The 24,589-nt window shown below is 54.9% G+C and overlaps 1 protein-coding gene across 1 annotated transcript; it reads left to right on the forward strand.

The window, feature by feature from the left end:
- Window positions 1-661: 661 nt before the first annotated feature.
- Window positions 662-24,243, forward strand: STYXL2 (serine/threonine/tyrosine interacting like 2). The gene is made up of 6 exons (XM_059673458.1): window positions 662-767; window positions 1,429-1,556; window positions 11,510-11,604; window positions 15,504-15,735; window positions 17,952-18,169; window positions 20,972-24,243. Exons 2-6 carry the CDS (start codon window positions 1,444-1,446, stop codon window positions 23,755-23,757), a joined length of 3,444 nt encoding a protein of 1,147 aa, XP_059529441.1. The 5' UTR covers window positions 662-767; window positions 1,429-1,443; the 3' UTR covers window positions 23,758-24,243.
- The last annotated feature ends 346 nt before the right edge of the window (window positions 24,244-24,589 follow it).

Consider the following 24,589-nt stretch of genomic DNA (forward strand, 5'->3'; position numbering starts at 1 on the left):
AGAGGGAGCCCAGGGGGGAGGGTATATATAGAGGGAGCCCAGGGGGGAGGGTATATATAGAGGGAGCTAGGGGGGAGGGTATATATAGAGGGAGCCCAGGGGGGAGGGTATATATAGAGGGAGCCCAGGGGGGAGGGTATATATAGAGGGAGCCCAGGTGGGAGGGTATATATAGAGGGAGCCCAGGGGGGAGGGTATATATAGGGGGAGCCCAGGTGGGAGGGTATATACAGAGGGAGCCCAGGGGGGAGGGTATATATAGAGGGAGCTAGGGGGGAGGGTATATATAGAGGGAGCTAGGGGGGAGGGTATATATAGAGGGAGCCCAGGTGGGAGGGTATATATAGAGGGAGCTAGGGGGGAGGGTATATATAGGGGGAGCCCAGGGGGGAGGGTATATATAGAGGGAGCCTAGGTGTGAGGGTATGGAGAGAGCCCCAAAAGCTTTTCTTCAGGTTCTCTACCTACCAAGCGTGAATGTCCCCCGACCTTGGCTGCTGGTGGGAATGGGCCCAGAGGGAAAGAGTTAAGTGGGGCCTGCTTTCTGGGGTCTGAGCCTGCATTCCTTCTCCCAGAGATATGCCTGCTGTGGGACCAGAGGCTAAATTTAGAAGGTAGCTCAGGTTTCCTGCTGACAGCTGTCCTGCCCCTCAGAGGAGAGGCCCGAGGAGACAGAGTGGGGCCTCTCACTGGTCAGGCTTGTGGCATTGTCTCTGGGTCCCCCAGTCCTGGGAGACCGCCCTCGGTGTGGAGACCACAGATCCGCGGTGAGTGCTCCTCTCTGTCCCATGGGCCCAGGACGCCATGCCCAGGGAGCCTCATGGCCTGGGTGTGGGGCCCAGCCCCTCCTGGGACCAGCTCTGGGAGTTCTCCTTCCTGAACGGGCTGGGGGTCGGTGCCTGGGCCAGAGACCCTGGAGGGCCAGCTGCCCCTCCCCCAGCAGAGGCAGAAAATGTGTGTGTTGTGTGTGTGTGTGTGTGTGTGAGAGAGAGAGAGAGAGAGAGAGAGAGAGAGGGAGGGAGAGGGAGAGAGAGAGAGCAGGTGGGTGTCCATGTTTCAACAGAAAGACCTTTCTGGTCTGGGGAATTCACTGTCTTCAGTTTCCGGTCCCTCCCTCCCCCCATTCCTTGCTGGCATCTGTGGACGAAGCCAAGTTGCCACTGAAGTCTTGTGACTCGGAGGCTGGCTCCTCCTTGGCCAGGGCGTGAGTCTCGGTGTCCTGGTGACAGTGGCTGGGCCCAGTGTGACTTGGTTTCCCCTGTGCGTCTTCTCACCAGGAGAGGACTAGCACGTGGTGACTCCCCCCCCCCCCGGCTCCCCCCCCCCCCGTTCCTAGGTCCATTGAGGTGACATCGCCAACACACCCCTCCCCACACAAATCCCCCAAAACCAGATTCCTCAACTGCCTTTTTCACACCAAATATGCAGAGGCTGACAGGTGCCATGGCAACCCGTGGGGACCCCGAGGAGGAGCAGGTCGTCCCAAGTGAAGAGGACGAAGCGGACGTGAGGGCCGTGCAGGCCCGGTACCTCCTGCGGAGCCCCTCGCCCAGCCAGTAAGTGCCGCTGGGGGTGGGTGAGGGAGCATGCCCCCAGGACAGCCACCCCTAAGGCCACTCATCAGCAATGTCGCGGAGTTCTCTCTATGTGCCGTCCCTGCTGGAGGCGCGGACACCCGGCGACCGCGGGGCAGGGTTCCCAGTGCGTGCTAGGATCCTGCCTGGGGCCCAGTGTGCCCTGGGCTGAGGCAGGAACCACTGCACTCGGAAGGGGGTGGGAGGTTCCTGGAGGAGGGATGCTGGTCGGGACCTTGACGGGTGCCCAGGATCTGACGGTGTAGCTGAGGGTGGTGCCTGGATCGCTGGGACGACCAGAGACGGAGACGCTGCAGGAGCGGAGAGGCCCGCGGCCAGCCCGGCACTACGGTGACTGATCTGTGTCTCTCCCGGGAACATGTGTGTGCCCGGGGGCAAGGGCGTGTGCCCAGCGCACGTCCCACGATGCGCTTCCTGGAGAGTCCCCTTTATTTTATGACAATTTAACATGAAATCGCTGAGAATACATTATGATGTAAGTGGGAGATTTTCATGTTCATGACGTTTTAAGGAAAACCATGAGGCAGCAAAGAAATGCTGCGGTGCCCGCCGTAGCGGTAGTGTGTGTGCCCACCTGCGTTTTCTGCCACGGGTCACAGTCGGGGCCTGACGCCTCATTTTAGCTCCGCCACCACATCTATGTGCGGAGCCACTCTGATTCTTGCGCCTGTCTTCTTAGCTGTGAAACAGGAAGAGGAGCCCCAACTTTATGTCTCAAGGTCAGCTGACCTTGAAGCACCCACGAACCCGCTCCACTTCCCTCAGTCCTCTGGGGTCTTGCGGGCTCCTGCTTCTCGGGCCGGAGGCTTCCCCACGGGAGGGGGTGGGGGACGTAGGTGGGCGCTCGTCACTCAGGGGCTCTAGCAGACTGTGCCCTGCTTATGGGCTTTGGGGCCCATGGGCTGTTCTCAGGCTTATAACACCCAAAGGCTTTTAAGGCTCATCGTTTTTTGAAAATATGACCCCTTCATCGGTGTCTGATCTGCATAGACCAGACACCTCCCTGAGTCAGGACCACGCCGGGTGCTTCCTCACGTGGGAGTTTCCATCCCGATTTTCTGCTTTGCTCTCTGGGGGCCTCATCTCTCAGCTGCGCCGCTCGCCGGAGAGGTTTTCTGAAACCCTGAGCCTGAGCGGGAAGTCCAGGATGTATGTTGTCATCTCTAGTGTAATTGTTGAAAGTTTCACAACAGAATGTATAACTAACAGTCTAATGAGGGGAAGCTACTGTGATAAAATGTAACCAATGCAAAATGAGGCAAGAAAGAAGAGGGGAAAAATATAGAAAATAACAAGAAAATAATCAGAAAAGCATCATAAATGATAAAAAAAGCATAAGAAATAAGAAAATGGTAGACTTAAACCCAATATGTAAGTAATTACATTAAACACAAATAAACTAAATACTACAATTAAAAGACAAAAACTGTCAGACTCGATGTTTGAAAAGCCTATGTACTGCTTACAAGAGACACGCCTTAGAGATAAAGCTACACAAAGGCTGACAGGGGGAGAAAGCCTACACCACGCTGTCCCAGCTGCTATTGCTCAGGGCTCCAAGGCCTAGTGACATGAAGCAGCCATTTTATTGCGTTCACCCCAGGAACCTGGACAAGGGACAGCGTGTGGCTGGCCTTTGCCGCAGGATGTCTGGGGCCTCAGCTGGAAAGCTGTGAAGATTGGGGTGACCTGCAGGCTGGGGGTGACTCCACAGCCGGGCCTGGGATCATAGAGGCATCGTCACAGGTCTGGTGCTTCCTGACGGTCAGACACCTAACATGGTCTTTGCATCTGATGGCTCCGTGTGGGCCAGTTTGGGCTTCCTCATAGCCCAGCGGCTGAATTCCAAGAGTTAGCATCCCAGAGAACACGACAAGAGTGCATCAGGTTTTAAATGTAGCCTCGCTGGGCCAAATGACAGTTCCATATGTAATTTTTTGAGGAAACTCCGTACTGTTTTCACAGTGGCTGCACCAGTCTGCATGCCCCCAGCAGTGCACCAGTCTGCATGCCCCCAGCAGTGCACCAGTCTGCATGCCCCCAGCAGTGCACCAGTCTGCATGCCCCCCAGCAGTGCACCAGTCTGCATGCCCCCAGCAGTGCACCAGTCTGCATGCCCCCCAGCAGTGCACCAGTCTGCATGCCCCCCAGCAGTGCACCAGTCTGCATGCCCCCAGCAGGTCACCAGTCTGCATGCCCCCCAGCAGTGCACGAGGGCTCCCTTGTCTCCGCATCCTCGGGACACTTGTTTGTTGATTGGTTGATGGTGGCCATTCTGATAGGTGTGAGGTGCTATCTCATTGTCATTTTAATTTGCATCTCTCTGATGATAGTGACTTTGAGCATTTTTCATATGTCTCTGGGCCATTTGTATGTCCACTTTGGAGAAGTGTCTATTTAGGTCCATTTGACTCAGTGATCCCACGTCTAAGAAGCTTGAAACACCAATTAGAAAGAATGTATGCCCCCCTATGTTCATAGCAGCGCTATTTACAACAGCTAAGATCTGGAATCAGCCCAAGTGCTCATCAGCAGACGAGTGGATAAAAAGCTGTGGTACATCTACACCAGGGAATACTATGCAGCTGTTAAAAAGAAGGATCTCTTACCCTTTGAAACAGCATGGAAGGACCTGGAGGAAGACAAGTATCACATGATCTCACTCAGATGTAGAATCTAAAGAACAAAATAAACTGGCGAACAAAATAGATCCAGGGACATAGAAGCATGGAGCAGACTGTGGAATCTCAGAGTGTGGTGGGGAGGAGATTAACAAAGAACTTATATGCAAGTATGCTCAACCCATAGACTCAGACAATAGTGTGGTGAAGGCCTGGGGTTGGGGGCAGGTCTGGGCTAGCAGAGGTCAATGAGAGAAAAAGGGGGGACGTCTGTAATACTTTCAACAATAAAGATACACTTTTTAAAAAGAGGCAGGCTCAGAAGTCACATAGAGGACCACAGGTTCGAAAGGAGGGGCATGGACTCCAGCCCTGCACTGGAGGAGTGTCCAGGTTCCGCTGCAGGGAGAGCACGAGGGTGGGACACGCTGGGCCATCTCTGGAAAAGGCCACTGACAGGACCCAGAGCAGGCCAGGGGTGCTGTTTATTGGCATCAGACTGAGGGGACAGGTGCTGGAGACAGAGAGGGAAGTTTTGTGATGATCCAAGGTCCAGTTCACCAGGAGATATAATTATTTAAAATTTCTATGAGCTAATAACATAGCCTCAGAATATAGAAAGCAAAAAAGTGGACAGAACTGAATACAAAATTAAAATCCACAATCTTAGTCAAATGTATATTTTTTACAAAACGATCTCAGCAATGAATAGAATGAGCCAAAAAAACATTAAGAATATGGGAAGTTTGATAACTGGCAATTAATAGCCAGAGGATGTGTGGCACAGTTGTAGGGATCATAGTCAATATTGTGGTAGCTATGTCTGGTGCCACTGTGTAAGGTATATAAATGCCTAACCTCTATGCTGTACCCCTGAAATTAACATAATAGTGTATGTCAACTGTAATTTAAATAAATTAAAAAATATATCTATAAGAAGTGTGAACAAAACAGTAAACATAATTAATCTAATTGGCATTTATACACCATGTATCCAACAATCACAGAATACACATGCTTATCACGCACACATGGCACGTTTACCGAAACAAATTGCATACTGGGCACTACTTCATTTATCGACACATTTTTAATTATACAAAACATGTTTTCTGACCAGTTGAGACTTAAGCTAGAAATCAATAAAAACAAAAATATATAATAGAAATTCAAAGGAAAACTACAATTCAATACTATTACATACTCACCAGACCATCTAAAATTAAAGCCCAGTGATAGCAAATATTAATGAGGATGTGAAATCGCTGGTGAGCGTGTAAATTAGTACAACGATTTGGAAAACTATTTCCTAGTATCTACTAAGACCAAGCCTACGCCTGTCCTATGACCCAGCAGGCTGGCTACTGGTCCGTACTTCACAGAAATAAGTCCCTCTGTGCCCAGAAGAATGTCTTAGCAGCTATAGTGACTGAGGATATAGAATGTGAACAACATGGACAACTGTCTAATGAAGAGTAGCCAGCTAAGTAACATCTGTACGTACATTGTGTTGCCCTGGGGGATGGGCATTGTATGAAGTGCCTATCCCCTGGGTGTGGTGAGCATCTCAGATCACTGGCTGGGGAAGGAAAGCAGTGAGACCTGGGAGTAAAGAAGGAGGGTTGGTCTCCTTTTTTTGTTTCCTTAACTGGAATCGAACCCAGGACCCTTCAGTTCTTGGGCCGACGCTCTATCCACTGTGTTTCCTTTTGTTTCCTGCTGAGTTGAAGTCGGTTTCTTGCTTTGGTTTTCTGGGTCTGAACTTTCAAGCTTTGCAGCTTTTTGGAATTCCTTGGTGGTCGTCAGGCCATCTCCCGTGGTGGCATTTCCATCCACCGTCAGTGACGTTTATAGCTGGGCTCTGCGGCTGTTCCCACGCTGAGGTCCGCGTGCGGGAGTGGCGGGTGGGCGGCTGGCGGTGGGCGTCAGGTCTGAGCGGCCTCGGGAAATGGCTCTTCCTGGCTACGCTTTCTCCTTTACCTTTCTTTCCCCGTGAGGACCTCTCCGCCTCACTCTTTCTCCCGGCCTCCTGGACGCAGCCGGCGAAGCATCCATTTGCTTTCGTTTATGCCTCCGCTCCTTCCTCGGGGCCTGCGTGCTCACTCTCCCTGAGGCGATGGACACTCAGAGGCAGCTCAGAAACCTGTTCCTTTTCTGCAAAAGCCAAATCAGAAAGACAGCCTCCTGGGCCTCTGCCTCCGTTTCATTCCCAGGGGCTCCTTAACAGGAAGTGACCAGCTGTCGGGGTCCGGGTTAAAGGACCCCAATTCCACTTGATTCTGTGTCCTGACAGCCTGTCGATTGGCTTATAGCTGCAGCTTTCAAACTTGGCCGATTATAAACCGCAGTGGCCACATCATTGGAGTCTCAGCTCAGGGCGTGTGTACAGGTGTGCGCACGCTTACAAAAAAGTTTCACCACCTTACGCTGGTCCTCGCTGTGGCTGGTGCGGTCCTGTTTTTCTCTCCTTGTTTTGCCCAGATGCTGGGCACGAGCCAGTGAATTAATTGATTTGAGGTTACACGATTGGGCCGCGGCGGCCTGCAACTGTGAAAAGCGCGCTTTGAAGAAAGCGGCACCGTCTTTTGCTCTTGGTTAGGACGTCCGTCAAACTGCTCACCTTATGGTTGCTTTTCCTATTCGCCCTCAAGGCTTTCTAGCTGCTTCTTCCCTAGCCTACAAGGCGGCTATGGATCCTAGGTCCGCCCTCCCCGCCCGTGCGCTTCTGATCCCGGTGTGAGTGCCGTCTCATCTGTCTCAGGGATGCGGGCGATGCGGGTGGCCGCCCAGATGTGGTCATAAATCAAAACCGCCAGGGCCTTGGAATAGGCACAGGGTGTGCTCAGGTCTCCCCTCCCTCCTCCTTCTGGGCACTTCTGTCTGCTCCCCGGCGCCCACCCCCACCGCCGGGCTTTCGGGTCCTCCCCCCACACCTTCCTCACAGACTCTAAACCGCGCTGGTGGCCTCCAGGTTGCGTGTCCTCCTCTCCCGGCAGTCGCCTCATAGAGCCTGTGACCCAGCCCCGGACGGACGCGCTCCTGACCGCAGCAGCCTGGACACATGTGCGGGGCGGGAGGGGATCGCCTCTGGTGTTCTGGGTCCTGTCTTCACGGCCATTCCCCAGATTTGCTGAGGAATTCGCTGAACAAGGCGGGGCACTTCTCCATCATTTCTGGTTTCAAATGCTCATCAGCCCGCAGCCTCCGAGTTTAGGCAGGTGTAGGAGCGACGCTCAGGTCCCCGTGTTTGGCGCTTAAACCCAGTCCACGCCGTCGGAAGTCAACACTGTTAAGGGAAAATGGCCCGGTCGCAGGCTCGCAGGTGGACAGTCCCAGGCTGGGATCCTGCTGACGCCACCTGCTGAGTCCTCCCAAGGCCTCTGCACACCTGACGGGTGCGGGCTCTTCCTGTCTTTTCGCTGTCTGCCCTAGCCTGGAGGACTGATCACAGACGCTAGACAGCCTCCTCAGAATGCAGAGCCCTGGTGGCCAAATAGCATCTGGTGGGAGCAAGGGGGGCTGCCTGGAGGAAGCGCCTTGTCATCCCATAGGAATAAGAATTCCCAGCTCATTACCTGCAGGGTTCGGTCTTGCCCTTTCCCCACAATTCTCATTTTACATAATATTGACCCTTAATAAACAAACCAGTTATTTTATTAACAGTAGTATAAATGATATTAACTATTATAAATAATATTATTTAATAATATTATATTTATTATTAATACATATTGTTGAAATGGAGATGGGACTCACATTTATATAAAATTTGAGGCTCTGGCTGTAGTTCTATGAGATGTTGGTACTTGAGAACCAGAGTGCCCTGAGCCACGCGCACAGTGGGACCAGACTGTCCCCAGAGTGGGGACACTTGTGTTTCTCCTCAGCTGCAGAAACGGCTGGCCGCTGGCATTTACGAGGTTCCGTATCGCAATGAGGAGAAGAGTGCCTGGTGTTTGCTCAAATTTCACTTCTTAGTCTTAGAATCGCCGGTTCCCACTATTTATTGCTGCTTAACAAGTAACCCCAAAACATGATGACTTAAGGCCATGATTGTGCTCCCTTTTCTGAGAGTCAGAAATTTGGGCAGGACTCTACTGGGCAGCTTGTCTGTGTCAGCTTGGGGAGGCGGGGCAATGGGTGCAGGTTGCACCTCTAAGAGTCTACTAGTCCACATGGCCGCTGTCGGCTGGGAGCCCGGCAGGGACTGCTGACCAAGAGCCTTCCCAGCGAGGTGGTCATGGGTAGTCAGACCTCTTATAGGGCAGCTCCAGGCTCCCAGAGAGAGCAGCGGGCCAGGAGGAGACACGGGCCCAGTGTTGCCTCCAGGATGTTCTATGGGTGAAAGCAGTTAAAGACTACCCAGATTCAAGGGAAGTGGACTCATCTCTCTACATGAGGAGGGTCCCAGGGCTGGGGCCCCCTGTAATCCACCATAAGAAAAACCTGCTGATTGCCGACAGGCCGCCCAGCACATGCACATTTTGGCCTCAGGAGGGCAGAGTGAGCATGGACAGACAGAGCCAGGGCCCTGGATTGCTCCTAGCAGCCCAGTGAAATGATGAGCCAGTGGCCAACACCTGCTCAATACTTGTCCTAATTGTTGCAACTGCCCTATCCCTGTAAATTTGATGCTATTGAGGACAAATTCAGTTAGAGGATCAGAAAATAACTATTAAGCTTTTACTCTGTGCAAGATACTGTGTGGGTGCTGGGAACCCAACCATCATCAAAACACCCAGCTGTGTGCTAGCCGGTTTGGCTCAGTGGTTAGAGTGTTGGCAGACTGAGGGTTCCATTCCAGTCAAGGGCACATACCTCGGTTGCAGGCTCAACCCCTGGCCCCTGTCAGGGAGCATGCAGGAGGCAGCCAGTCCATGTGTCTCTCTCACATCAATGTTTCTGTCTTTGTCTCTCCCCGTCCCTTCCACTCTCTCTAAAAATCAATGGAAAAAATATCCTCCGGTGAGGATTAAGAAAATAAAACAAAAAACCACCCAGCCACAGTGGTGCCTCCTAGAGGGTGTGGCCTAGTATAGGAGGTAGGCACTTACCTGATGATTTCGCAGGTGAATGACAAAGTCCACCTGATGAATGGGGCAGCGTGAGGCGGAGGCCAGGGGAGACTTTTCGAAAGAAGTGATGGCTGACCTAAGATGAAAGATGGTAAAGAGGGGAGGACGGAGCAGCCAGGCAGCAGAGGTGGGCTTCAGCGAAGTCCCCAGGCCGAAAGGAGCTCAGTGAGGATGTGCAGCTGGAGCCCAGGTCCTGGGAGGAGCGAGGCCGGGAATCCTTCAGGAACTGCCCTGGTGGCGTCACGCCCTGCTGTCCCCTGGGCGGCACGGGCAGGTCCAGCTGGTCTTGGGTAGAGTCCCAGGCTACTGCTGTCTTCCGACACAGACAGTTTTCTTCATAGTCTGGCTGGCCCTGGGCACACTTCATGTGGGTGTCAACAATGAGATAATTACTCTGCTGATCCACCAACTCAATCCAACTACCCTTGTCCTAGCTCATGTCAGCTCTGTCAGTTCACCTGGACTCAGCTCAGTTCAACCCAATCCATCCATCCTTCCGCCCAGCCACGGTTCCAACATGGATCTTCCAGGTGCTTTCCTGTGTCAAGGTCTGTGGGCCTGGGGATCCAGCGGGGGTCGCTTCGACCAGCTGCCTCCCGCTTCCAGTCTTAGTGGCGGCGTGTTGTGGTGGAGAGGAGATGGGATTGAGAGCGAGGCTCCCGGCGTTTGCAGCCCAGCCCTGCCACTCACTGCCTTGAGTAATTTTGGTAGCCCCTCTGAGCTAGTTTTCTCATCTTAAAGCAGGAATAGTAAGACCTAGTTTGCCGAAGTTTTGTCAGAATTAAATTCATAGAAGGCACTCAAAAAATGGTGCCCATTCTCAACACACTGGGTGGAAGCAGACCTGGGAACATCAGTGGGGAATTTCTAAACACTGAGGACTAAAATAAGATCTTACCAGTTCCTATAAATAAAAACAGGTCAATTACAGAGATCAGGAAACACATCCACTTTAGACTTTTAAAAGCAAAAGGACAACGGGCAGAGGTTCTGGTTCCAGGTAATTCGGTGAAGGAGCCCTCCACCTGGACCGGCTCACCGGTTGCCCTGTAGCAGCGGGGTGGGTGGTAGCAGCTGCCGAGGGCTTGTAGAGTAGATAGTGCCTGGCAGGTTAAGGAAGATCAGAACCCAGAGACCAGCCAACCAGAGGCAGGGTGTCCTTTCGCCCCTGGATGCTCAGCCTCGACTCAAGGCCGCATAGCCTGTGGTGCCTAAGTAACGGAATATTATTAGGCAATAAAAGAAACAAGTTATTGATTCAAGTCGTAGAATGGATGACTCTTAGGTGCACTTTGCGAAGTGAAATAAGTCAGCTCCAGGGGACCCCAGTTATATATGATTCCTTCACAGAGCATTCTGGAGAAGGTCCCAGTATCGGGACAGGAACAGATCCGTGATGGCCAGGGGTCGAGGGGCAGGGAGGGTGGGCTATGCAGGGGCAGAATGGGGGAAGTTTTGTGATAAAAAAAGAAATGGTGTCCATTAAACCTTCTTACATCTTTGTGAGGTTTTTTTTTTTTTTGCCTCTCTAGACCTAGGAAAGACTAGGCAGAAAGACACCCAGAGCTCACCTGACACTGGCTAAGGGGGATCCCAACGGAGGAGGACCCGCCACTAGAGGGTGGTCCTAACAGCCTTGACATTGACCTTAGACACTGGGCTCAGGCTAACCCTTGAGTTCTTGTGTCCGAATGAGGTCTGGGTGTGGGAGCACGTCTTCCTGCCCAACCCCCCCCGCCCCACACACACACACACACGTGTGCCAGCCTCCATCCTCAGCTCATCAGCCCACTCCCTCCCACGCAGGGATAAGGTACGGGAGGGAGGGAATGGTGGCACCTACCATGCCCAGTCCAGCAGGCCTGGCAGAGGCACAGTTAGGCATGTCCTCTGTATCGACAACAGAGGACAGGGGACAAGGAAACCGGGAGCAGCAGGACACCCAAGGGTGGGAACAATAGAGAAAGTCAAGCCGCATCAGGTGGGCGACCCCAGCCACAGCCCGGCCAACCATGTCGCTAAGCATCAGCGCGCCTGGCGCCGCCCTGGTCCGAGAGCAGAGGATGCCAAGCGGAGCCACGGCACCCACACTCCGCATCCTCGGGTCCCGAAACAGGAGGCGCCCCTTCGTCTCCCGTCACTGCCCACTTGTGGCTCAAACCCGGGTTTCTCCTGTGGAAGGAGCCTCCCATTCAGCGCCATCTCCCTCTTCCCCCAGGTACTCGGTGGTCTCGGAGGCGGAGACGGAGAGCATTTTCATGGAGCCCATTCACCTCTCCTCAGCCGTGGCTGCCAAGCGCATCATCAGGGAAGGTAAGGCCGTGAGAGGCCGGTGGGAATTGGGAGAGTCCTCGGGTCACCGGAGACGCTGGGACGGGGCCCGGAAGGTGTCAGTATGCTTCTCAGGCGCTTCCCATAGCAGAAGAGGAGCAGATCCAAAGCAGCCGCCGCCCTCCTCCTCCTCCTCCTCCTCCTCCTCCTCCTCCTCCTCCTCCTCCTCCTCGTCCTCCTCCTTGCCTCGCAGGACAGAGGCGGGAATCGCCCGTGTAGTGTCGTGTCATGTGAGCAGTGCCCTGGTGGCACAGGAGGCGGCCCCGCCTGCCCTTATGTCCCATTCAGGTTTTCAGCTGCCTCAGGGTCCTGGGGGGGCTCGTGTTAGAGACACAGACCGAGAGCCAGGAAGTGGCTGGAGCACGCAGGGCGCCCTGGAGGGCAGGCTAGGGAGGCCTGCATGGCCACTGGGATTGAGATATATGTCTGGGGAGGAGGTGGGACAGGGGTGGGGAGAGGCGTTACCATTTACACAGTAAATCCAGGAGCAGAAAACATGCTATATCTCACTCACCCTGATTGGATGGATTCACCTTCCTCCCATCAGTTTTGGGAAAATAATCTTCCAGAATTTCTTTCCTCCTCTTTCTCCTCACTTTGGCCTGAGGGTCTCTCCCACTTCGGTGGCTTTGGTTTCAGTTGGGATCCACCGCTGGGGGCCAGGACCCCATCCCAGGCCTTTCGTCATGAGACCCACACATGTTGCTCCTGCACGTGGAACCCCGGGGCTCTCCCAGTCCCCTGGCCCTTGGGGTCCCCCCAGGATCCACAGGGACACCTGGGTCTCCTGTACCCTCACGAGGAACCAGAAATTCTATCCGCTGTTGCTTGCTCCCCGGGCCCCTGGGAGGCCCGGTCTCCTGAACTCTCCACTGGTCTGTGGGCTTAGAGCAGTGATGGCGAACCTTCTGAGCTCGGCGTGTCAGCATTTTGAAAAACCCTAACTTAACTCTGGTGCTGTGTCACATAGAGAAATTTTGTGATATTTGCAGCCATAGTAAAACAAAGACTTATATTTTTGATATTTATTTTATATATTTAAATGCCATTTAACAAAGAAAAATCAACCAAAAAAATGAGTTCGGTGTCACCTCTGACACACGTGTCATAGGTTCGCCATCGCTGGCTTAGCGCAGCCTGCCTGGGCCTCTGGGACCCTCAACCAGACCAGGTGTCCTCGCCCGCTCTGGGTTTCTCTCCACGGCGCCCAGCATCACGCTGGCTCCGGAAGCTCCCTTTCACTCTTGTGCGGCTGGGAATGCCCCGGCCTCCCACCTGCATCTCTCCTGGCTCCACTCTCTGGCCCGCTCTCCAGGCTCTGGTCCTGTGAAGTGGAAATCCCGCGCTCAGAGTTGGGAGAAAACCACGGCGTCTTGGAGCGTCACTTGCAGGTCGATAGGACGCTGGGGACACTCCGCAGGGAGAGTGGGGCCTGAGCAGAGCCACGCCCGGCTTCCTGGGGAACCTCGGGGCTCTCCCTTCCCCGGCGCATGGGCCTGAGCTCCATTGGTCTTAGCGGCTGAAAGGTGGCCAGGGGATAAGAAAAGTCCAGAGAAAGGAAAGCGTGTCAGGGGACAGTCTAAAGATGGCCCTGCTCATGAGTCAGGGGTGACACTGACTCTGAAGAGCCTCTGTTTTCATGGAAGCCCACGTTGGACAGAGCACGGAGCGGCGTGGGCTTCGCTTTCTCGTGAAGAAACCTCACGCAGTAGCCATGCACGGGAGGAGGGGTCGTGGGGAGGGCTGGGAACCGCTGGGGGTGGGCCTGAGGCCAGGGAAGGGAGTGATAGAAAATGGAAGAGGAAGTCAATGCGTGTATTTTAATGAGGTGCCGGGAGTTTTGTTTTTAAATTAAAAGGGTAAAGGAGGGATCTCTCAGCAGGGGAGGGGAGGAGAGGGGCTTTCGCCTGTGCTCCTAAGACTCCGGAGAGCTGGGAGACGAGTCATCTAGTTTTCAACAGCACAGAGCCTGGGGCACAGAGTTTTCCTCTCCGCCTTGCATTGGAGATGCGAGACTGTTTAGAGCTGAGACCTGCTGCAGGGATGTGGGCCGCTTGGATGGTTTAGAGGACAGAAGGGAAGAGAGGGGCTTTGGGGGACGGGTCCTCCTTGGGAGAACGTAGGGCTCCGCCCACAGGCTGCAGGACTGACAGCATCTTGGTGGCAGGCGGACTCGCAACGCCCACAGACCTCTAGCAGCGAGAGGGCTCACAGACCCCTGCTCCCTCAGCGGGGCTGGGCCAGGTCTGCTGGCCAGTGGGGCCGTGCCTTTTCACTCAGAGCTGAGCAAGCTGGTGCAGGCAGGTCATGGCCAACACAGAGAACGCCCGTTCCTACTTAACTCCTCCCTCCTCTCTGGATTCAGTGTTTTGGCTGCTAAGTGGTGGGGGGGGGGGGCGGGGGGGAGACACACCTGCTCTCCTCTCTCCTGTTACCTTCTTTATTTTTTAATTTATTTATTTCAGAGAGGAAGAGAGAGGGAGAGAGAGGTAGAAACATCAATGATGAGAGAGAATCATTGATCAGCTGCCTCCTGACGCCTCCAACTGGAGATTGAGCCTGCAACCTGGGCATGTGCCCTTGACAGGAATCAAACCCGGGACCCTTCAGTCCCCAGGCTGAAGCTCTATCCACTGAGGCAAACCAGCTAGGGCTCCTGTTACCTTCTCACAAAAGGAAGTGTTAACGTAAAAAAACATTGAAACCTGTAAAGAATTTTTGTGAGTTTATTTGAGCCAAACTGTCGACATGTGCTGGGAAGCAAAACTCAACGAATCGAGATAATGCTCCGGAGAATGGCGGGGTTACATCCGTATTTATACATTCCAATCAAAGGAGGAACATAGGTGGGTTACATGAAATTCATTGGTGATAGATTAAGGAGGTGGGATTAAGCGAAGCGGGGAAACCTCTGGAATTGGATAAAAAGTAAAATGATGGACACATACTTAGGTGGGTGCAGGAACAATTAACATGATGATGAAGGAATCTGTGGTATCTGTCCTGGGACCCAGCACATTTGGTTGTGCCCCAGGGGCTCCAGATACAGGGAAGTCACAAGTTACCCAGACATTTCAAGGGTGTGTTATCATAGATGCAAAAAGACAGACAGGCTCAGTTAAGGTAAAGGTTGACCTTGTCAGTGAAGTATCTGCCTGCCCCCGATTTGATAAATTGTGAGCAAATGGATTAGGAGGAGACCAAGGTTCTCTAGAGGTGGGGGTGAATAGGACTTGATTTTATTTGGAATCTGAGCCTCTCTGGCCAGAAAGGCCTGGGTGCTGCCTTGACTGGCATCAGAGCCCTGGCCAACCCGCCGCCTGCGGAGAGCTGGGGCCTGGGAGACAGGTGCTAATGCTCCAGGGCGGGAAGCAGACAATACCCAGCATAGACACGCCCACTAAATGTGATGGACGAAACCCACCGCGGCAGGTGTTGCTTTCTCAGGTGCCTGCATCGCATGTGCAGAGGAGTCAAACCAGCCTCGGGTTTGCACGTGAAATTCCGATACATGCACATGCAGGTATTCAGTTAGCCAGGGCTTCTGCTTTGTATGGCGCACTGGAGGGTGTAAGTATGTACCGGATGTATACCAGGCACTAAGGACCTCGGACTAAGGTGTCAGCAGCTTTCGGGAAACGAGGGGGGGGAGTAAGGGAAGCTGGTGTCCCATTCCCTGCACGGCCCTGGCCCTGGTCCTGGTCACAGTGTCCAGGCCAATGCAGGGCCCCCGGGCCCCCGTAAGTCCTTCCCGGCAGATGCTGCAGGCGTTTCAGCCCATGCCCAGAGGCCTGGCAGCAAACTGGCCAGGAGTGGGCTCTCCCCAGGAGCAGGGAGCCGTGGTGCCCCAGCTCTGAGGAGAACGCTGCCTGTCCCCCTAGAACTCAGGCCGCGGGGCGTCAGGGCCGAGGCGGAGTGTCCGGGCATGCTGGAGTCCGCCGAGCAGCTGCTGATGGAGGACCTGTACCACCGCGTCCGGGAGAAGATGGACGACACCAGCCTGTACAACACCCCCTGCGTCCTGGACCTGCAGCGGGCCTTGGTCCAGGACCGCCAGGAGGCCCCCTGGAACGAGGTGGATGAGGTCTGGCCCAACGTCTTCATAGCAGAGAAGTGAGTCTGACTGCTGGGCTGGGCACAGGCCACTGTCCTCCCCTGAGTAGTGCCCGAGAGAGATGAAACGCCTGCCCCCAACTTTCACCAAAGGCCCCACTAGCTCCATCCAGAAACGTGATGCTGCTGACCACCCACCAGCCCCTGCCTTGGAGAAAGGCCCCGCCCACCTGTCTGCATGCAGGGGTCCCCTCACCTCTATAGGTCAGCAGGGCAAAATGCTGGCCCCATGACCCTGTTTCCCCTGCCAGGGCTTTCGTCACCGCCTTGCCCCTCCAGGTGCCTTCTCGGGGCCTCCCTGCCTGCCTGGAGCAGTGCCAGCACAAGCCCCCTCACCATTGTCCCCCAACGTCCATACAACCATAGAAGGGGACAGTCGGAGCCATTGATGTCATGATTTTTACGTGAATTACCAACATACGGAAATGTTCACGATGTAGTAAGAAGATAATTAGGTTCCGTGATAGTATAGATGCTGTGTGATGCTAACTGGAGAATATATAGATGTGTGTGTATAGCTTTTGCATAGACAACAAATTAGAGCCAAACATGATCAAGTGTTACCAGTACTTCTCTCTAGGAGGTAGTTCTACAAGTGATTTTATTTTCTTCTTTTTAGGGTCTTTTGAATGGAACAGATTTCCTAGAGTAAACATTTGTGGTTGTTATAGTCAGAAAAGAAATGTTATTTTTAAAAAGTATATCAGGGGTTTCCAGAACAAACCTCAAAACAACTCACTCACGTCCATTCCCTCGGGGTCTTGCCAGGGCCTACGTGGAGCCACGGTGTTTGTGGCCTAAGGCTGGCCAATCCGTTGGCTACTTACTGAGGTGTTCTCCTGCTGTAGTTACCTTCTATCCAGAAGCACAGGGGGGCCTGGGGCCCCAGGAGAACAGTAAGAAAATAGCTTTGGATGGTGGGTCTTATTTCCCACCTGGACTCAGTGCCCAGAACCTGATTCCCAGCACTGGGCACCGAGTCCCAAGCCATCCCTAATGAGCTCTGTGGACCCAGAAGCTCCGCCACCGTGGTCACCAGGGAGGGGCGCAGGGCGTCTGCCTAGGTCCCAGCTGACGGCCTCTGCGCCTTCTTGGGCAGCCCTGTCCTCGGGGCTCTCAGACCCCTCCACCGCGAAGAGCTCCGAGCTGGACGCGCAAGCCACCGGGCCCTGCGCGGTCTCTTTCTCAGCCAGTCTCGGGAAGTCATACAGCTCTCGGTTCATTTTTACAATCTTCAAATGGGAATAAAAGTAGTTTCTCTGTCTACCGCTGGAGTGCATTATTAGGACAAAATAATGTGCGTGGAAGAGCTTTGGAAAACACAGCATTCCAGAGCAGCGTGCGGCACACGCAGGTGATGGTTATTTTGGTCTGCCTTTTCTGTGTCTTGGTGAGTGTTTATTCCCAAGGCCTAGGATTTTAGTGATTATTGTTTTTGTTAATACTCACCGAGGATATGTTTTTCCATTGATTTTTAGAGAGAGTGGAAGGGAGGTAGGGAGGAGCAGAGAGAAAGAAACACCAATGTGAGAGAGACACATCGATTGGTTGCCTCTCACACACACCCTGACTGGGGCCAGGGGTTGAACCTGCAACTCAGGTACGTGCCCTTGACCCGAAATTGAACCTGTGACCTTTTGGTGCACAAGCTGACACTCTGACCACTGAGCACATGAACCAGGACTTAATGCCTGATTTTAAAATATATATATATAATTTTATTGATTTCAGAGAGAGGATGAGAGGGAGAGGGATATAGAAACATCAATAATGAGAGAGAATAGAATCATTGATCGGCTGCCTCTTGTATGTTCCCTTCTGGGGATGGAGCCAGCAACCCGGACATGTGCCCGGACTGGAAATTGAGCCATGACTTCTTGGTTCATAGGCCAACACTCAACCACTGAGCCACACCAGACGGGCAAGATTTTAAACTAGAGATCTCTGGACTATTCAAAGGTTTCCTTCCCCACCTCTGGTTCTCTTCTCTGTCCTGCCCTCCCCTGCCAGCCCCCATATCTTCTCTCCTCCGCGGGGACTGAGTCCCTGGCCCCTTTTTATAACGGTATCGCAGTGAGCCCGACCTGTGGGGGAGCGAGGAGGAGGCACTCGCCGGCTGGCCCTCCTGACTCGGCGGGTGGACTCCCCTCTCCATGGGGATGTGCCTGTCCAGCTCCGACTCTGGCACAAACCCGTCCCCGCCTCTTCGTCCTCAGGAGTGTGGCTGTGAACAAGAGCCGGCTGAAGAGGCTGGGGATTACCCACATCCTGAACGCCGCCCACGGCACCGGCGTCTACACCGGGCCCGAGTTCTACACTGGCCTAGACATCCAATACCTGGGGGTGGAGGTGGACGACTTCCCCGAGGTGGACATCTCCCGGCACTTCCGGAAGGCCGCCGAGTTCCTGGACGAGGCCCTGCTCACCTATCGAGGTGAGGGGGTCTGCCTGGCCTGGGAGAAGAAGACGGGGACATATGGAAACCTCCCGTTATCTGCCGTGTCTGGGGTTACCTGTCTTACGGAGGTGGTTGTATCATTATAAGAAGAGGGGGAGGGAAGGACCGCCACACGTCCAATAAGTCATGACTGAGGGCTGACAGGTGCCCTGGGGTGAAAGCCGGCCCAGAGCTCTGGCCTTTGCATCCCCCATGCAGTGAAGGCAGGAATGAAACAGAAAAGAGAGAGGAATGTGAGACACTGGGGGGTGTGAGGCCTGAAACGATGTGTTGGAGCGACAGGCCAGCCTTGGAGAGGGAGGCTGACGCCCGTAGCCGAGTGACAGGGAGGGACTAGCCATCGGAACATTGGGAGGCGCTACCTGGCGGAGGAAAGTGCTGGAGCAAAGGCCCCGAGGGGAATAGGCTTGTCCAGGAGTCTGTGGAGGAGCCCTCGGGGGAGGAGGGGTGTGGCCGTCCTGCAGGAAGGTCAAGGACAAGGCAGGCACTGAGAAGGCACCTGGACCACACTCACCCCTCCGCTTTGGAGACCCCACGGGTGGGAGGGCAGCGGCGCTGTGGCCCAGATAGGAGCCCACGGGAGGCTGTGGAGCTGCAGGTGGGCACGGGGTGGGCACTGGGCGGAGAGCTCAGGGCCCCGGAGCTGGGGAGTCGGACCCGCTGCGCCCTCTCCATTCCATGGCACTGCGGGCCAGGTCCTGGGCCAGGGACTCCAGCTTCCTATCTAGAGACCAGAGATAAGGCGCTCGAGTCCTCCTAAAATTGCTGTGAGGATTAAAATGTTAAAAATGCATAAAAGAACATGAAAAGATGCTTGAATACTGACCAAAAGACACAGACTAGCCAGGAAAATGAAATAAAGTTTAGCAAAGAATGTGATAGTGATGTTCTTAAAGATTTTGTCTGAAAGGCCTGGTTCATACAGATGTGTTCATTACTGACCCCAGATCATCCCAGGGGGAGCCCTGAGTGTCTGCTATAGAGCGTGAAGGGACGCCCCCAAATTAGATCTAAGTGTGGAGCGAGGTGAGTGTGTATGTGCGTGTGTGTGTGTGGTATATGGTGTGTGTGGTGTGTTTATAGTGTTGTGTGAGTGTATGTGGTGTGTATGTGTGGTGTGTGAGTGTGGTGTGTGTGTGCTATGTGTATGTGTGTGTGTGGTGTGTGTGAGTGTGGTATGTGTGTGTGTGGTATGTGGTGTGTGTGTGTGTGTGTGTGTGAGAGTGATATATATGTGTGTGGTGTGTATGTGTGTGTGTCATGTATGTATGTGTGTGAATGTATATGTGAGTGGTGTATGTGTATGGTGTGTGTGTGAGTGTAAGTGTGTGTGGTATGTGGATGGTATGTGAGGTTCTGAGCTCCCTGTCACAGGAAGCATCCAGCAGTGTATGTATATGTCTCTGTGTGGTATGCATGTGCAGTGTGTATATGTGTGTGTGGCATATATGTGTGTGTGAGTGTGTGTATGTGTGTGTGGTTTGTGTCAGTGTGTGTGGTATGTGTGTGGTGTGTGAGGAACTGAACTCCCTGTCATAGGAAGCACCCATTAGTGTGTATGTACATGTGTGTATGTGTGTATATGTATATATATGTGTGTGTGTGTGTGTGTGGTATACATGTGTGGTTGTCTGTGATGTGTGTGTGGTGTGAGGTGTGTATGTGTGAGTGTGGTGTGTGAGAAGTGGTGTGTGTGATATGTGTGTGTGGTGTGTGTGTTGTATATGTGTGTGTTGTATATGTGTGTGTGGTATGTGAGAAGTGTGTGAGATGTGTGTGGTATGTGTGAGCGTGGTGTGTGTGTTGTATATGTGTGTAGTTTGTGTGTGTGTGTGGTGTGTGTTGTATGTTGTGTGTGAGAAGTGTGTGTGAGGTGTGTGTGGTATGTGTGAACATGGTGTGTGTGTGTGTTGTATATGTGTGTGGTTTGTATGTGTGAGTGTGGTGTGTGTGTTGTGTATGTGTGTGTGGTATGTGTGGTGTGTGAGAAGTTGTGTGTGTTTGAGATGTGTGTGTGTGGTATGTGTGAGTGTGGGGTGTGTGTTGTGTATGTGTGTGGTATGTGTGATGTGTGAGAAATTGTGTGTGTTTGAGTTGTGTGTGTGTGGTATGTGTGAGTGTGGGGTGTGTGTGTGTGGTATGTGTGAGCATGGTGTGTGTGTTGTGTATGTGTGTGTGGTATGTGTGGTGTGTGAGAAGTTGTGTTTGAGATGTGTGTGTGTGGTATGTGTGAGTGTGGGGTGTGTGTGTGTGGTATGTGTGGTGTGTGAGAAGTGTGTGTGAGATGTGTGAGTGTGGTGTGTGTGTGATGTGTGTGTGAGCAGAGCCTGGATGAGGAATGATGCAGCAAGGATGCTATGAAGGGAATTCTTAAGTTCCAGCTGTGACTGTTGACGCTTTCCATGGCAACACTCCACGTCTCTGTGATGCCCTCATCTTGGCCTCAGGTTTCTCTGGTCTTGCCCTGTCCCCCCTTCTTTCACTTCTCCCCCCTCTGATGCCCAGTTTGGCGGGAGAAATGAGAACTGTGGGGACAGTGGTTAGTCCCTTCCCCCCTCTGCCCCACGTCCTGCCCAGGTTCAGACAGCGCACAAAGTGTGTGCCTGAGCTCAGGACAGCCCCACTGCTCTGCCTGACACTGTAACACGGGACAGACGGACTTGAGCATGGACAGAGACCAGAGGCCAAGTAAACATGACACCAGCACATCAAAACAGGGCTGAAAACCAAGCCAGGACATGCTGCGGCCACAGCTTTCTGACCGTGTTTTCTTCTCAGGGAAAGTGCTGGTCAGCAGCGAGATGGGCATCAGCCGGTCGGCGGTGCTGGTGGTGGCCTACCTCATGATCTTCCACCACATGGCCGTCCTGGAGGCCTTGATGACCGTGCGGAGGAAGCGGCCCATCTGCCCCAACGACGGCTTCCTCAGGCAGCTCCGGGAGCTCAACGAGAAGCTGATGGAAGAGAGAGACGAGGACGACAGCGGGGAGGGGGGCGCACATGGGGCCGAGGAGGGTGAGGACACGGGGAGCACCATCGGGGCCCGGGTGCAGGACCTCACGGTGGAGGAGCAGGACGACACCACCAGCCGCCTGAGTGGCTCCTCCTTGGGGACGGCCAGCCAGGCCTCCAAGCCCCTCACCCTCATCGATGAAGAGGAGGAGGAGAAGCTCTACGAGCAGTGGAAGAAGGAGCAGAGCCTCCCCACCCGCAAGGCCCCGCAGGGTGGGGATGGCAAGTGCTCCACGCCCTCTGCCCAGGGGGGGGACGAGCCTGAGGATGAGGATGTGGAGGGGATCATCCGGGAGTGGCAGCGCCGCAACGAGAGGTACCAGGCAGAAGGGCACCGGAAGTGGGGGCAGGAGGAGGAGGTGGAGGAGGAGGGCGATGTCGGCTCCTTCAAGGGGAGAAGGCGCCGGTACACCCTGAGTGAGACCAGCACCTCGGAGAGCGTGAGCAGCCATGACATTCGGGTCCTGAAGCAGCAACTGGAGATGAGCAGCCAGAGCCGGCGAGGGAGGCAGCGCTCCGACTCCGTGTCCACGGACAGCTCCTGGGACGTGTGGAACCAGAGGCTGCTGGAGATTGAGAAGGAAGCTTCCCGGAGGTACCAGTCCAGGAGCGAGAGAGAGGAGGTGGGCGCAAGCTCAGAGGCGGGGAGCAGGGTCCGGGAGGAAGACGAGGAGAGTGTGCTGTCCGAGGCCAGCTCCTTCTATAACTTCTGCAGCAGGAACAAGGACAAACTCACTGCCCTCGAAAGGTGGAAGATCAAGAGAATCCAATTTGGGTTTCACAAGAGGGACTCGGAGGCAGGAGACAGCTGCAGCGAGCCAGGCGCAGAGGAGGCCGAGCAGGAGAAGAAAGGCACCTCCGACATCAACCTGACAGCCTACCAGGCCTGGAAGCTGAAACACCAGAAGAAGGTGGGCAGTGAGAACAAGGAGGAGGTGGTGGAGCTCAGCAAGGACGAGGCCTCAGCCTCGGCCAAGAAGAGGCAGCGGAGGCTGGAGCTGCTGGAGAGAAGCAGGCAGACGCTGGAGGAGAGCCAGTCCATGGGCAGCTGGGAGGCCGACGGCCCGGCAGCCAGCAGGAGCATCCCCCTGTCTGCCTTCTGGTCCGCAGCCCCCTCGGTCAGTACTGATGGGGACACAGCCTCAGTACTCAGCGCCCTGAGCCTCAGCTCCCACCCATCTCAGGCCGTAAGCAACACAGGGGGAGGCTTGGCCTCCACCCCCTCCACACCGCTGCCTAACCTCCCCGTGGGGCCCGGAGACACCGTTTCCATCGCCAGTATCCAGAACTGGATCGCCAACGTAGTCAGCGAGACTCTCGCCCAGAAGCAAAACGAAATGCTGCTGCTGTCGCGCTCCCCATCCGCGGCCAGTGCGAAGGCGGCACCGGCGGCCGGCGGCCCGGGGGAGGACCAGGTCTCCATGCTCAGCGCACAGAGCGCCTCCTCCCTGGGCCTTCCGCCTCGAGGCCAGGCCAGACCCGGTTCCGACACGCAGTCCCTGCCGTCCTGCCACCGCGCGCCAAGCTCCAGGGCCGAAGGCATGGGGAGCACCGGGCGGGGGACCAGCAAGCCCACCTACAGCCTCTTTGCCGACCACGTCAACCTGAAGGCGCTCGGCCAGAAGGAGAAGGAGATGCAGGTGGAGCTGAGGGAGAAGATGTCTGAGTACAAGATGGAGAAGCTGGCCTCCGACCACAAACGCAGCAACCTTTTCAAGAAGAAGAAGGTCAGGGAAGATGAGGACGGGGACGTGGGCGAGAGAGACGAGGACGCCGACAGCGCCATAGGCAGCTTCCGGTATTCTTCCCGCGGCGGCTCCCAGAAGCCTGAAACGGACGCCGGCTCCTCCCTGGATGCCTCCGATCGCAGCGGCAGTGGCCGCGGGGCCAGCCACGAGGTGGACAGCAGCATCAACAAGTGGCTCAGTGGCCTCGGGGCCGGGGAGAGATCTCCTCCCCAAAGCAGCTGGTCTGGAAGCTCCAGGGGCAAGTCCACCAGGTCCTCCCTGCTCCGGGAGACGGGCTGCAGCTCCTCCAGCTACAAGTTCTCCAAGTCCGAGGAGCAGGACACCTCCTCCTACCGCGCGGCCGACGGCGGCTCCGTGAGAAGCTCCTCCCGGTTCTCGTCCTCCTCCACCAGGGAGGGCAGGCAGACACACAAGTTCTCCAGGGCCCTGTTCAGTGAGACCTCGAGCTCCCGCGAGGCCAGCCCGGAGCCCTCGGCCGGGGAGGAGTCCCCGGAGCCCCGACGTGCGGACTGGGCCAGGCCCAGGGACTGGGAGGACGTGGAAGAGTCGTGCAGGGCAGACTTCTCTGAGTTTGGCGCCAAGAGGAAATTCACACAGAGCTTCATGAGGTCTGAAGAGGAGGGAGAGAAGGCGAGGACGGAGAGCAGAGAGGAAGGGAGGTTTGCTTCAGGGCAGCGGGCGCGGTACCGGCGAAGCACTGACGGGGAGGATGAGGAAACAGCAGACGATGAGGCCATCATCGCGGCCTGGAGGCGCCGGCAGGAGGAGACCAGGACCAAGCTGCAGAGGAGGAGGGAGGATTAGCGGGCAGGTGGGCCTGGGACAAGGCCAGGCGGCTTAGCCCAGGGCTCAGGCACACATTGCCACCGCCCATCCTGGGATGAGGGTGGGCACAGGCTCGCTGAACGGGCAGAGCTGGAGTAAGAGGTGCCAGGCAGAAGGGCACAGGAGGAGGAGAGCCGTCCATGGGCCGGCCTACACTGGACCAGCCAACACCATCACCTGTTGCCCAACGTCCTCTAAGCCTTGGAGCTTCACATCTGTTTCCTGGTGTTCATCACAGACTAAGCGGGGAGCCCGCAGGGTCGCCGGGGCTTGTGGGAGATTCCCGGTCTCACCCAGGAGGCTGAGAGTGCAGGGCGGCTTCGGGCGGTGGTTTCTAAGGAGATAGGGACCTGCCCTGTGACACGCACCCTCCCCATGCGATGCTGAGTGCGGGCTCTTCCTTTTTAAGGCACTGGATCTGCATTAAATTGGTTTATTGTCCAATATTTCTTCTTCCTTCTGGTCACTCTTAGTGCTTTCAACATTAGGGCAAATTTTTTTAACTGTTACCCAAGGATATGTTGAGAGAGAGAGAGAGAGGGAGGGAGCGAGCGAGAGAGAGAGAGAGAGAAGTGAGAGAGAGAGAGAGAGAGAGAGAGAGAGTCATCGACAGAGAACATTTTTGGGGGGCCTCAGAGATGAGATCCTGGAGGGAAAATTTAAACTTGAGGCTCGGAAGAAACAAGGCGATCAGCAGCATCTGGCAGGCGCATCCCACAGGAGCGCAGACACTGGCCTGGGAGCCGGCCGCCGGGAGCCCACAGGCAGCCCAGAGGGGTCAGTCTCTCTGGCATAGTTTCCCATCCTCCGT

The sequence above is a fragment of the Myotis daubentonii genome, chromosome 18 (genome assembly GCF_963259705.1).
Source record: "Myotis daubentonii chromosome 18, mMyoDau2.1, whole genome shotgun sequence".
NCBI lineage: Eukaryota > Metazoa > Chordata > Mammalia > Chiroptera > Vespertilionidae > Myotis > Myotis daubentonii.